This window comes from Macrobrachium nipponense, chromosome 37 (assembly GCF_015104395.2).
Source record: "Macrobrachium nipponense isolate FS-2020 chromosome 37, ASM1510439v2, whole genome shotgun sequence".
Classification (NCBI taxonomy): domain Eukaryota; kingdom Metazoa; phylum Arthropoda; class Malacostraca; order Decapoda; family Palaemonidae; genus Macrobrachium; species Macrobrachium nipponense.
This window is the reverse complement of record NC_061097.1, coordinates 23,085,942-23,100,941: the sequence shown is the minus strand read 5'-3', so window position 1 is coordinate 23,100,941 and position 15,000 is coordinate 23,085,942. Positions and strand designations below refer to the sequence as shown.

Genomic DNA, 15,000 nt, shown 5'->3' with positions numbered 1-15,000 from the left:
ACTACAAATAGAAGACAACATCAGTAACATTAATAAAACACAACAGAAACATTAACAAGAACTATTGAAGCTGTATCGTTTCCATAACTCTAAAATTAAATTTTCCTTTACCCACAGGATTTAAGACCCGAACCCTGCGGTCGCACGGACTCCATGAGCATGGAAAAAATCCACATCCGCGAGTTAGATGTGACAGATAACTTCCGCATGTCACCGAGATCTGCCCAGAGGCAGCAAATGGGTCCCAACAACGATACCCCGACAGCCACGCCTACAGCAACACAGGTCACAGGTACCTCATAAAATTCCGCTTTTCAGTATGGTAGAATTCACGACGATTCACAATTAGACGACTTGCCACTGAAATTTTTTTTTTTTTTTACTAAAATGATAAGTACAGGGGTGAACCGCAACATTTCCGTGAAATAACTCATTGACTAAGCATAAATAGAGATACATTCCCTAATACAACTTGGCTCCACTTGCTCTGGTGGCAGTCAGCCCTGCTGCAGTCGATTGTGTTGGCCTTGTTAGCCCGTAGTTGGCAACTGATCAGAATCTGTCAACGAAAATCGCCCAAATTAAACATGCTTTTCTTTATATTTATACATATTTTTAATGTGTAAATGAACCGTTCCTACATCTATGAGATGGGGAGTATAAGTAATGCTTTGTTAATCTACCTTCAACAGCAATATCTCTTTATATCCCATAACCAAATGACCATGGATGGACATAAATCCACATATTTATAACTGAAAAAAAATAAAGGAGTAAATCTCATAAAATTTTGAAAGATCTATAGCTTAATTAATGCTTGATATACTACTTATTGAATTAAAGAAAAATAAAAGAAACATGCCTCACTCCATTTAACTAGCAATGTCCCAACATCCCTATTTTCATCACATTAACATTTTTTTTACATTTTTCATAAGAAAAATTTAAATGATTTATTACTCTCTTTCTGAGGTGCAGCTCTCAATGCTGGATAGAGAATGCCATTTGAAAGGTCATTCATATAAATCTCTAGCGCTTGATTCCCTGCGATAATTAACACAAACATACATACAAAATAACTATGCTTATACAGAAAGTTTTTGTTAAGGTGAATGATGAACGATTTATTATTTTTTTTAAATTTAGGAGAGAGTCCCTTTAAATAATTCCCCTATTCAAAATTTTATAAAATTGTTATCATTTCACTGGTTTGAGCGATAGCTGCCAGATAATATGTGGGCTGAACGATATTGTTTAACGTGTTATGGCTCGTCATATCAGTTAATGAGCGGATAACGATAGAAATAATTTTCAGCGCGATTTTTTTCAAAACCACTGAATCTCATACTTATTATTATTCCCCACCTTTAACAGCAAAAGTATAGAGCTATTTCATATCAGAACAAGAGTATTAATACACACGATGGATGGCAAAAAGTGAAGAACGAATGAGAACGAGAGAAAATAATACGCGAAATTACTATCAAAATTCTGTTACTCATAACATTGAATGAAATATTATGATTTGTTACTCTTGTGATGGCAGAACGACCAGAATGACATAGGTTTGATTCCTGGTCTGTTAGGTGTACTTATGTATGTGTGTATATATATATATATATATATATATATATATATATATATATATATATCATATACCTTTCAGTGTGTCATAACCAAGGTGAAGTGAATCTGATATTATTGAACATATATGACTACGAGCTGAGCTGAATACAAAACTCAGGCCAAAGGCCAAGGCACTGAGACCTATGATGTCATCAGCGCTGAAACGGAAATTGACAGTAAACTGTTTGAATGTTGTAACAGGAGGAAAACCTCAAAGCAGTTGCACTATGAATCAAGTTTTAGGAGAGGGTAGAAAGTAAGATGAAGAAAAAGAATAGAAAGGTAAGATGAAGAAAAAGAATATGAAAGGAGGTACAGTAAATGGAACGAAAGTGGTTGCATTTAGGGGCCGAGGGCATGCCGCAAAGAACCTTAAGTAATGCCTACAGTGCACCGCTGGAGGTCAACTGACGGCACTACCCCCCTTACGGAGTAATGAACATAGTATATGAATGATACACATACACGCATATAATTCATACATTCATACAAGTGTGGTGTCCAGCACACATACTTAAGTCCTCTCGAAGTTATATATATATATATATATATATATATATATATATATATATATATATATATATATATATATATATATATACACACACACACATACTTGAGTACTTCTGGAAACCGAGTAAAACCAAAAATACTTATGGAAAAATGCGACGGAAATTAAAAAAGAAAAAAAAAAGCTTGTGATACTCTGTTTTATTGTTATAATCTGTTGCTTAAAATCCCGACTGTTGTCAAAGCTTGCAAATCAGAAAATGCGGTATTATTTTCCCTTGCACTTCAATTATTCTTTTCTCTGGAACACACTGCCTCATTTGAAAATAAGATCTTTTCACACAGTCAGCTTGTGTTTTCACTGCCCTCTTTACCATTCCATGAATTTCACCAGCCCCTACCATGTGTTCTTTGTGGCCTCATAATTAAGTTATCCTGTCTCTGCATAATAATAATAATAATAATAATAATAATAATAATAATAATAATAATAATAATAATAATAATAATAATAATAATAATAAGTTCTTCTGTATAAAATAATCAAACAATTTCAGTTAAGAGTTCAACCATAAGTAGAGCAAAATTCTCGGTACTGTTAATTCATTTTCAGAACCATTAAACATTTTTAAATTTCTACCCTCATCAGACACTGATATAATATTAAAACTGGATGAACTCAAACCTGCGTCTGGGATGTGAATATGAAGGGATAGTTAATTCAATAGAACAATGATATATTAACTACAGGTAAATTTTTTAACAGCCTGCATCACTCATACACATAGCAGGCACATGCGCAGACAGACTCTCTCTCTCTCTCTCTCTCTCTCTCTCTCTCTCTCTCTCTCTCTCTCTCTCTCTCTGTCTAAAATAATGTGATAAATGGATAAGCGATTCAGTTACTTGAAGTCATTAAAAGTCAGTAAAACTTGCAAAAAAAAAAAAAAATATGAAGACGAAAAAAAAAGAAGAAACCGATGTGGTTAAAGCTTTCCCCTCTTCACTTTTGACATAAAACCTCTCCATCTATTAATGGGACGAACGAACAAAACGCCGAGAAGAAAAGAACAAGAATAAAATACCATGCAGAATCCCGGTTGTCAACGTAACTGCGCCATCCTTTTACAAAGAAGTTAGGAGGGGTCCCTAACTGTGGAAGGATATTTAAAAAATAAAGTTTTGACCCTCAGCCAAGAAAAGAGTCCACATTGGGAGAAGGATCCTCTGTCTCATAATGAATTTCACTCTATGATGTTTCCAAACAATAACATTATTTTTCTATATCCTGGTCTGATACCGAGATGATAAATTGAACGTACAGTTATACAGATGCTATCAGTATGTAAAGTGCAAGTAAAAATTTAATGTTACTGTTAATCAATTAATCTTACAACAACTGCCAACGAAAATATCATATACAACTTCGAATGTGTCTCAAGTGAGAAAGTTGATATTTTAATCGTTTTGAAAATACTACGAAAATCACACAACACATTATTATTATTATTATTATTATTATTATTATTATTATTATTATTTTTTTTTTTTTGCTCTATCACAGTCCTCCAATTCGACTGGGTGGTATTTTTTATAGTGTGGGGTTCCGGGTTGCATCCTGCCTCCTTAGGAGTCCATCACTTTTCTTACTATGTGCGCCGTTTCTAGGATCACACTCTTCTGCATGAGTCCTGGAGCTACTTCAGCGTCTAGTTTTTCTAGATTCCTTTTCAGGGATCTTGGGATCGTGCCTAGTGCTCCTATGATTATGGGTACGATTTCCACTGGCATATCCCATATTCTTCCTATTTCTATTTTCAGATCTTGATACTTATCCATTTTTTCCCTTTCTAACTCTTCAACTCTGGTGTCCCATGGTATTGCGACATCAATGAGTGATACTTTCTTCTTGACTTTGTCAATCAACGTCACGTCTGGTCTATTTGCATGTATCACCCAATCCGTTCTGATACCATAGTCCCAGAGGATCTTTGCCTGATCGTTTTCTATCACTCCTTCTGGTTGGTGCTCGTACCACTTACTACTGCAAGGTAGCTGATGTTTCTTGCACAGGCTCCAGTGGAGGGCTTTTGCCACTGAATCATGCCTCTTTTTGTACTGGTTCTGTGCAAGTGCCGGGCATTCGCTTGCTATGTGGTTTATGGTTTCATTTTTCGTATTGAACTTCCTACATATGGGAGAGATGTTATTTCCGTCTATCGTTCTTTGAATATATCTGGTTCTTAGGGCCTGATCTTGTGCCGCTGTTATCATTCCTTCAGTTTCCTTATTTAGCTCTCCCCTCTGTAGCCATTGCCATGTGTCATCGCTAGTCTGTCTCATGTATTGTCCGTGCATTGGTTTGTTGTGCCAGTCCTCTGTTCTGTCGGTCATTCTCCTGTCTCTGTATATTTATGGGTCTTCGTCTACTTTTATTAGTCCTTCTTCCCATGCACTCTTTAGCCACTCGTCTTCACTGGTTTTCAGATATTGCCCCAGTGCTCTGTTTTCGATGTTGACGCAGTCCTCTATACTTAGTAGTCCTCTCCCTCCTTCCTTTCGTGTTATGTATAGTCTGTCCGTATTTGCTCTTGGGTGTAGTGCTTTGTGTATTGTCATATGTTTCCTGGTTTTCTGATCTATGCTGCGGAGTTCTGCCTTCGTCCATTCCACTATTCCTGCGCTGTATCTGATTACTGGTACTGCCCATGTGTTTATGGCTTTTATCATATTTCCGGCATTGAGTTTTGACTTGAGTATCGCCTTGAGTCTCTGCATATATTCTTTCATGATCGTGTCCTTCATCTTTTGGTGTTTTATATCCCCTCCTTCCATTATTCCCAGGTATTTGTATCCTGTCTCATCTATGTGTTTGATGTTGGTCCCATCTGGTAGCTTTATCCCTTCAGTTCTCGTTTACTTTGCCTTTTTGTATGTTGACTAAGGCGCATTTTTCTATTCCAAACTCCATCCTGATGTCCCCAGATACAATCCTTACAGTCTGGATTAGGGTATCTATTTCCTTGATGCTCTTACCATACAGCTTGATGTCGTCCATGAACATCAGATGGTTGATTCTGTTGCCTCTTTTCTTTATTATTATTATTATTATTATTATTATTATTATTATTATTATTATTATTATTATTATTATTATTTGGGAAGCAGGCCCTCTCTCAAGCATACTTTATTAAAAGCAATGGCTACTTCAGCAGCGTTACGCTTGTAGAGATTCTTCTCTATTTTCCGAATAGCGGCTTTTTCCGTGCTACTTAAACAGGCTAGTAGAGCGCCTATGGAGGTCATTCCCAAATGCAGGGTCAAGATAGGTGTATATATTTCCATTACAATTTTTACGGGTAAACTATGATACCGTAATCATCAAAGTCAATAGAGAGAAACCGTTATTGACTTCGATAACTACGGTAGTATAGTTTACCCATAAAAATTGTAACTGAAATATATACACCAATCTTGATCCTGCATTTGGGAATGACCTCCATAGGCGCTCTACTAGCCTGTTTAAGCACCACGGAAAAAGCCGCTATTCGGAAAATAGAGATGAATCTCTACAGGCGTAACGCTGCTGAAGTAGCCATTGCTTTTAATAAAGTATATTATATTATTATTATTATTATTATTATTATTATTATTATCATCCACTTTTTTGGCTCTCAGATAAGACAGGAAGCCCAAATCACATGAAAACATTTATCATCATGACGATTCCTACGGCGTCATAATTTTGCCTTTCGGAAGTTTAACTGACACAGATGCTGTATTTATTTATAACATGATCCATTACACACACACACACACAAAAGGGGGAGGGGGTCTACTCGTTTTCTTTTCTCATAAAACCAAGCTCAGCCACACCCTCGAGACCAATCCTGAACCCTGAATACTCCTTACAAAATCTCAACCTTTTCAATCTTCATTAAATAATTAGGTACTGGGAATTTTCTGGCGCCCCTTTTCACCTTAATTCCTTTTTCGAGCTCCAGGTTCATTTTACCTTCCAGTCTTTTTTTTTCTGTCATCGATTTATAAATAGGATGCTTTACTTCAATTTTCAAAATGAATCTGTTGTTACATCCTCCTGATGACCAGGAAATCAACCGACGACATCAAACCTAACATTCTGATGTCCGCAAGTAAAATTCACAGAAAGCATTTTTTTTTTTAATTAGATGCAGTCGCGATGCAGATTAAGTGGGTGAACTCAGCCCGTTACGGTCTGGTAGTTCATTTGGTAATTTCATTCCCTTTTAGTAAAAGTTCAAGTCGAACTCTCATCGGTAATGACTGGCAATCCTATGTAGATAAGAGATATTTGCTTCACATACGCGATGCGGCAGTTCACAAACGGGAACCTCACTCTCTGGGGAGGGCCTGCTGTCGGCTGTGAACGGGTTTGCTGCTAAATGTTCAAAGGACCTATATCGTCCAACAATTTGCAGTTTACACGTTGTATTTCAATTAGTATAAATAAGCAACTGACACCACCATTAATCATTACATTTGGATTCTTTTGTGTAATTTTACCTCTCTCACTTGAAGGTCAAAGCCCGAAAGTCTCTGGTGAGTTGATGGTCTACTGATCTTGCTCTGATGAGTAGCTTCTCGCGAGTCGCATATTTTTTTGTATCTGATTAGGAGAGGTTTGAATTCTCTAAATCCTTTAGCCGTTTCAAGAACCTTGTAATTAGGTGTAAATAATACGTCGCTTACCAAACAAATCCATCAAAGCAATCAGTAGATCATCAGATTACAAGAGCTTAGGGGTCTGACCCTCTAATGAGTGGCAAAAGTGTAAGGTAATCCTGTAGGTTTGGGGTCCAAATTCACTGCATTACGTAAAATAAAGATCAGAGGACAGATTAATCAAATAATTATTGAATCACGGATAACAATGAAAAATTGAGTAGCTTATCTGCTTACGGAAGCAGAAATTAAAAGAAAAAAATTGGGGGCGGGGGGGGGGGGTATAAAGGGGGCACGTAAATAAACTGAAACACGTCTGAGGGGATAAGGACTGCTAGAATTCTGAGAAAATCGTTAATCTCTGCTTCTGGCAGGAGATAAACTTCGATTGTTTTTTCTGTTTAGCAAATATACTTCTGTTTGCAGTTCTGTCTAAAGAATAAAATGAAAATAGGGAAGAGAACTCAAAACAAACACACATAAGGGAGCAGCGAATCTGGACCCCCAAACCTGTAGAGTTACCAAGTCTAAAACCCATTTATCTTCCAAGATTGATCTTACAGAAACTTCTTGGTAAGAGACAACTGTCACATTCGAGTGTTTCTTGCAGAGTTCGAGCAGCACTTCGTCTGCGTTCTGAACAAGGTCTACCAGACGATCGAGAAGAACGAGATGCGTCTCGGAGAGCACGACAGACGGGAGGCAGTTAGGGTCGAGTGGCAACAGGTAGTTAAAGCAAGCTGGTTGACTTGTTTGTTTGTTTGTATGGTGTTTTTACGTTGCATGGAACCAGTGGTTATTCAGCAACGGACCCAACGGATTTACGTGACTTCCGAACCACGTCACGAGTGAACTTCTATCACCAGAAATATACACATCTCTAACACCTCAGTAGAATGCCCGAGAATCGAACTCGCGGCAACCGAGGTGGCAGGCCAACACCATACCAATCACGCCAATGAGGTTGACTAGTGATAAGTGGAATGGAATGGAATGCCAGAGGGCAAGCGCTGGGACCTATGGCGAAAGGTTTAAAAGGTGTAATCGCAAGAAGACCTCAAAGCAGTTGCACTATGAAATAATTGTTTGGAGAGGGATGATAGCTAGATGGAGGAATTATAATATGAATGGAGGTACAGTAAAAGGAATGAAAGTGGTTGCGGTCCGGGCCCGAAGGCACGCTGCAAAGAACCTTTAGTAATGCCTACAGTGCATGATAAGAGGAGATCAGTTGCAAAAGATATGTAATATCAAATTCCAGTTACACAAATATGTAATGTCAATTGCATATTTGTAATGCCAAATGCCAGTTACAGAGGATATGCAATACAAAAGTCCAGTTAAATACGATCCGTAATGCCCAATGTCAATTACATAAATATATATACTGGCAAAATCCAGTTAAAGACGGTATTTACTCTCATTTCCTAAATGTGGAGTTTTATTAAGCATAAATTTATTATATATTCGTTTCGGATAAATTTCACCATGACTTGCTTGCACGATAATCAGTCAATCATATTTACAGATGTTTTGTCACTAATTCCTAAATCTGACATACAGCGCTTATGTCGTTAATATACGAAATAATATGCAAATCCGAATTTCAAACAGGCATGCTGGGACGAATTCATAAAACTGACATGAGGTGCTTACTTTAATCTAAAATATTACGTTTTTCCAAAGCTTAGCAAGTACAATATTTCACGGGAAATTAATAACTCTATATACAAAATCATACCGATTGTCATCCATTCTACAAACTAGAATTTTTTTAATATCCGTGTTATCCATTTTGTAGGCTAGAATCTTTTTTAAAATCCGTGTTATTCTTTCTATAGGCTAGAATTTTTTTGATATCCGTGTTATCCTTTCTATAGGCTAGAAGTTTTTTTAATATCCGCGTTATCCTTTCTATAGGCTAGAATTTTTGTAAAATATCCTTTTTATCCATTCTTTAGACTAGATTTTTTTTTAATATCCGAAGAGAGATGTTCATCGAGTGCTGGATGACATTTCATGACAGTATATCAGTCCTAGAATTTACGTGTTGCATAACAAAACTCACGCGGAAGAATCTGCTCTATATAAATATTAAAATTTTAAAGAGAATATGGGCACTGAAATATATAATGGACTAAGTTCTTACTGACTGATGAAGTCACACATGACAATAAGGAGAACAGAGAGAAAATTGTGCACATTCAGGCTCTATTAATCACATTTCTTTTCGTATATATTTTCGCATACTTCTGAGATATAAACTACCTTATTATGACTATTTTGCCTTTTTTTTAAGGCTAGAAATTACGTGGAATATTACTGTTAGCTTGGGATATTTTGAAAATATCTAATCGTAGTCTATACAAAAGAGTATTTGTTCTTAATGAGAGTCTGTCACTTGGAAGGCCATACCCAAAACGTGTCTGCACCCCTAACGTTTCTGTGCTCCAAATGTTTCTGCATCCCGAACGTTCCTGTAACCCAAACGTTTTCTGTAACCCAAACTTCCTGTACCCCAAACATTTCTGCACCCCAAGCGTTCCTGTAACCCCAATGGTTCATGTACCCCAATGGCTCCGGTACCCACCCCTAACCGTTCCTGTACCCCAAACGTTCTGTACCCCAAAAACGTTTTTGTACCCAAAAAACGTTGTGTAACCCCAGAAGTTTTCTGTACCACAAACATTCTGCACCCAGAATGTTCCTGTACCCCAAACTGTTCCTGTACCCCAAATATCCTGAACCCCACCGTTCAGTACCCCAAAGCAATTTCCTGCACCCCAAACATTCTTGTACCCCAAATGTTCCTGTACCCTAACCGTTCCTGTACCCCAACCATTCCTGTACCCCAAAACTTCCTGTAACCCAACCATTCCTGTACCCCAAACGTTCCTGTACCCCAACCATTCCTGTACCCCAAACGTTCCTGTACCCCAGACCATTCCTATACCCTAACTGTTTCTGTACCCCAACGGTTTATGGACCCCAATCGTTCCTGTGCCCCAAACATTCCTGTACCCAAATCGTTCCTGGTAAGTGGAGGATCTACTGATTACTCTGAGAGTCACATACTTTTAATACTTGACTAGACCATCCTTGGATTTGCTAGAGGTTTAAGGTTAATTAAGACATCTGAGAGCCTTGCATCTTAACTTAGATGTATGAACTGGTGCAGTGTTTAGTGGTTAGAGTTGCGATATGCCCCTCAGATGTCACGGGTTCGCGTCTACCCCCAGGGCGATGAAAAATCACTAGCTCTGCATCATGATCAGTTACTGCTGCAGTGTGGGGTCTGTGGTGGGATGTTGAAACTAACAGTCTTCGGAAGCTTGAATTTCAAGTCAATGGTCCCTGTGTGCTTGTTCCATGTGAATCGGTTTCATCTAATGAAATAATAATAAGTTAAGCATATCTTAGTTTAACCAGACCACTGAGCTGATTAACTGCTCTTGTATGGCTAACCCGAAGGATTAGATATTTTTACGTGACTAGGAACCAATTGGTTACATAGAAAAGGGTCCTACAGCTTACTGTGGGATCCGAACCACATCATATCGAGAAATGAATTTCTAATCATCAGAAATAAATTCCTCTAATTCCTTGTTGGCAGAGTGGAGAATCGAACTCCGGACTACCCAATCGGTAGGCGAGCACGTACCCCACTCGTCCAACGAGGAACTAATGAAATAGTAATTAATAAATATCTTCATTTTCTTTGTAACAGGTGTCCCTGGTGTGCGATCGCGTCCTGCTGGCCTGCTTCTTGCTGTCGACAGTCATAGCGACGACGACTATACTATTTTCCTCGCCCCACGGTCCTTGACAACATCTCTGTCGCGTTTCTGTTTCTAGCGGAGTCAGCGAAACGAGAGGAATGAAACCTCGTCCGGAAAATTCTCTTGAGAAAATGGAGAAGCGAGACGTCTGGGCGGCCACACATCTCATCGTCTCAGAAGTCGTTCAGTGTCACAACCGGTGGGGCCCCTCCCCCCCGAGGGCATATCCTCTTCAGCACTGGAAATCCTATATCGACCTAATTTTTGTTTGTTCATTTATTCATTTCATTGAAGCTTCTTAGGACCTTTGTGATTCCATTTTCTAAACAATGCTAACTGTTCCGTGAAATCGAAATGTCAAGCGTGGAACTGGGAGATGGATCCTTCCTTCCGTGTCACTTCTCTAAAAAAAAGATAAAAAAATAACATGTTCTGATTAATAAAAGTTTTGATAATTTTCATTCTATATTCTATTTCCCTTAATATGATCATTCTCACTTCTTAAAAATTGTCAAGGTTGTATATGCACGCGCAATAAGTACACGCAAGTATATGAATATGTGAAAACACACGCAAGTATATACACATATAGTATACATGTGTGTGTATATATATAGACCTAGGTTTTTTATTAAAAAACAACGAAAAGCAGTCGACACAGGCAACTCAAGGATTCATTGAAATTCAGGTTCCGTACTTAGAATTAATATCAATTCATCTCCATTATGCTTAGCTAATTATATAATATATATATATATATATATATATATATATATATATATATATATATGTGTGTGTGTGTGTGTGTGTGTGTGTGTGTATGTATATACTATATATAATGTGTGTATACATACATACATATATAATAGAGATCGATTGGTTCTACTTTTCCGGCCCCGGGTGGGGCAGGGTAGGCAGATGATCGGGAGGGTAGGAGAGACATAACACATCCACCCTCATCCTGCAAACATGTTTGTTCGCCCCGGTTGGCGGGCGGGGCACGTAGGGGATCGGGTTTGTAGAGGAGACATGACACCTCCCCCCTCTGGCACTACTCACGTATATACATATATATAGTATCCTGGACTAATTAGCTAAATTGAGCGAGACTTGCAAAGTTAACCAAAGAGAATGCAGTACATAAAGAGATGGGACTTGAGATAAACCTCTGGACATTCCAAATAATTTAGACAGTAAATTATTTAGATGAAATAACACTAGATGGACTTTAATACATTTAGGAACGATGATACCCAATAAAGATTCCCCTGAGCTGAAATTTTATGAAAGACTTGAAAGACAGATCAAGCAATGAATGGGCAGACTGAATGAAAATGTATAAATCAGATAGATTACAGAGGAAATCTGCATACGAAACTAACATTCTACTTAGACTAGTATGACTTACATTTCTATTCTAACATGAATCATGATATGACAATGAAACTATGTATAAAAGAATTTGCTGAATTGTGAGAAAGAAAAAAAATTATTATGAGAATATTATGAGCTAGATGTCCCGACAGAGTTAGAAATGACTCCATAACGGAAGGTTATTATGGACATGAGACAATGAAGGCAGAGATATGGAGAAGGGTTGGACGTGTCCTTTGTTCCAACCCAAGGGAGAAGAGCAAGTTTCGGAGTCAACTGGCTTCTGTGGAGGGCTCCTGAAGGCTTCCAAGACCCAAATCCACTTTGTGGCCTCAGCTATGAGACGAGAAGCTGGCGATGAGGAGCGGCGATGACCACAAGCACATGAAAGAAGTGAGCGGCAGAAATTCACTTTTTCCGCTCAGAGTGAGGTCAAGTTCAGGCCTCAGATTTGTTCATCGATTCATTGTAGTTTCTATCCGATTTGCTCTGTCCACCAATAGATGCCTGGTAAGAGTTTATTGCAAGGGTCAACTACCAGACAATAGGTTTATAACGAAGTGGATCCACCTGCCTGTCCTCATTAGGCGAGTAGGTTACGACCACACCACTGGGATAATATTCAAACACACATATATATACATTTATATACGTATATACATTATATACATATACATGTGTATATGTGTTCACGCATGCCCATGAATATGCGTGAAATTTATATTAGATTCTTATTAACTATGCCATTATGCTTAATAAATAAATACCGTACTTCAAGTAGGTAGAACAAATACGCTCAATAACCTAAAAATCTCCCTCAAATATACATCACCCTGTGTAGGTACTGTTCTAGGGTGTAGCTAAATACACGACTTGAACTATACAACTATACAAAATATAAAAAAAAAGTATGCAATATTCTGCATATGTATGAAATACTTTTTCAAGACACGTACTATATATATGTATATAATAATAATAATAATAATAATAATAATAATAATAATAATAATAATAATAAATGACGCTATTGTACTTACAGACAAGGTCTAGAGAACAAAAGCCTTTTTTTAAAATACATATTTCAATATTAAGATCACAATATTTTATGTTACATCGCAAGAAATACTTATTTCTAATCAGTACGTCCACAAATTCATCAGTTTAAACTTTTTTATTTTACTTCCTTAGGTGGGTTTAAAACACCATCTGCACACTTGACTTTAACCCTACGAAATTTGATAGTTACCCTTCCATTAAGAGTTTTCCAGGTTTATAAACAAATTTACACAGATAAAATTGCAGTGTTTTCGTCTTTTTTTTTTTATTTATCTTATAGCTAAAATCAAGCATTAATACCTCTAGCTATTCTCTGCTGCAGACGGAACATAATAATGTAAACTTATTATCAAATCACAGAAACGAATAAAGTGATCTTATTACAAATATAAAACATTTGCGATGCCATTTCTTAATTTCAATAACGGTGATCTTGTTTGTAGCATGTGCCTCTTGTACACACACACACACACACACACACACACACACACACATACACATACATACACACACACCACACATTAATAAGGTGATTGCGTTCACTTGCTGGGATCTAGGTAAATAATATGGGGCAAACGTCTTTTCTATGAACATTAGGGAAACTGAGATGATTAGAAATTAATCTTAGATGAATACTTGTCGTCTACCAATGGTAGCCAGGCCATGGCTCCAAAAGTGTGGTCCTAAACCTACCCAAACGTACGATAGGTGGTCCGAAAACCTACCCACACCTACGTCATGTGGTCCCAAAACCTACCCAAACATACGCCATGTGGTCCCAAAACATACCCAAACATACGCCATGTGGTCCCAAAACATACCCAAACATACGTCATGTGGCCCAAAAACCTATCCAAACCTACGTCATGTGGCCCCAAAACCTACCCAAACCCACGTTATGTGGCCTCAAAACCTACCCAAACTTCCGTCATGTGGTCCCAAAACATACCCACACCTACGTCAAGTGGCCCCCAAACTTTCCAAACCTACGTCAGCGCCATTGTTGTAATTAAGCTTTGATTCTTTAATATTTAAAGAATGAAAAAATTTTTATTGAATAAGACTATCAAAATTAATTTCTTATTTTCACTTTTAAATTATTTTTGTCTTTTATTTGAGAGGAATACATAAAATTTAGTGGTTTTACCCTCGTGTATTCTCCCCTTAATTGTTATACAATTTTTTTTTTTATTCCATAGCGGTTCTCTTGATAGTTACGCTCTTTTGACAAAGAAATTATTCCTGCATTAGGTTCGTCACGAGGAAATTAACCTGCTTCAGCTGCAGCAACTGAAATACGAGAACGATATTTCATTTTTTCCTTTCTTTTTCATATCCGAGTCGATTTCACCTCCTCAGCTCCCGATTTTACACCAAAGATCGCGTCAAATCCGGAAGTTTATCTTTGTGGGAGAACAAAGAACCCAGAGTTTTAGGATTTTTAGCTGTTAACTTGAGATTCACAGCCGGAAAAGTTTTCTGAATGACTTTTAGTACTTGCACCTTAAATGCGTTGGACTGAATGAAAGGTATAGAGGCATACATTAATAACTTCATTTTTTTTTTTTTTTTTTTTTTTTAGAATATTTAAGTCTTATATTGTTCCATTTTTATTGATATTAATACTGAGTCTTGTTTTAATTTGTGTATTTTGTACATTTCACAGCCCTGGAGATGAGACCCAAAGTCTCGAAAATTTGGATAATAAATAAATAATGCTACGCTGGCTTTTCTCCATCCTGTTTATATTGAATCTACGGCGTTACAGATGCCCCAACCTTCCTGTATTGATATCCATACATACACACACACACACACACACACACACACACACACACACACACACACACACACATATATATATATATATATATATATATATATATATATATATATATATATATATATATATTATATATGAGTTTTACTTTCGTAGATCTCGCATCAA

The 15,000-nt window shown here is 37.3% G+C and overlaps 1 protein-coding gene across 1 annotated transcript in view; it reads left to right on the top strand.

Moving 5' to 3' along the window:
• LOC135208938 (ligand-gated ion channel 4-like) overlaps positions 1 to 11,047 on the top strand; it is a 13,942-nt gene extending 2,895 nt beyond the window's left edge. Inside the window, exons 2-4 of the mRNA XM_064241497.1 lie at positions 118 to 292; positions 7,451 to 7,566; positions 10,568 to 11,047. Of these exons, the coding sequence (XP_064097567.1) occupies positions 118 to 292; positions 7,451 to 7,566; positions 10,568 to 10,666 (390 nt within the window). The 3' untranslated portion in view covers positions 10,667 to 11,047. The remainder of the gene's footprint in view (positions 1 to 117; positions 293 to 7,450; positions 7,567 to 10,567) is intronic.
• The last annotated feature ends 3,953 nt before the right edge of the window (positions 11,048 to 15,000 follow it).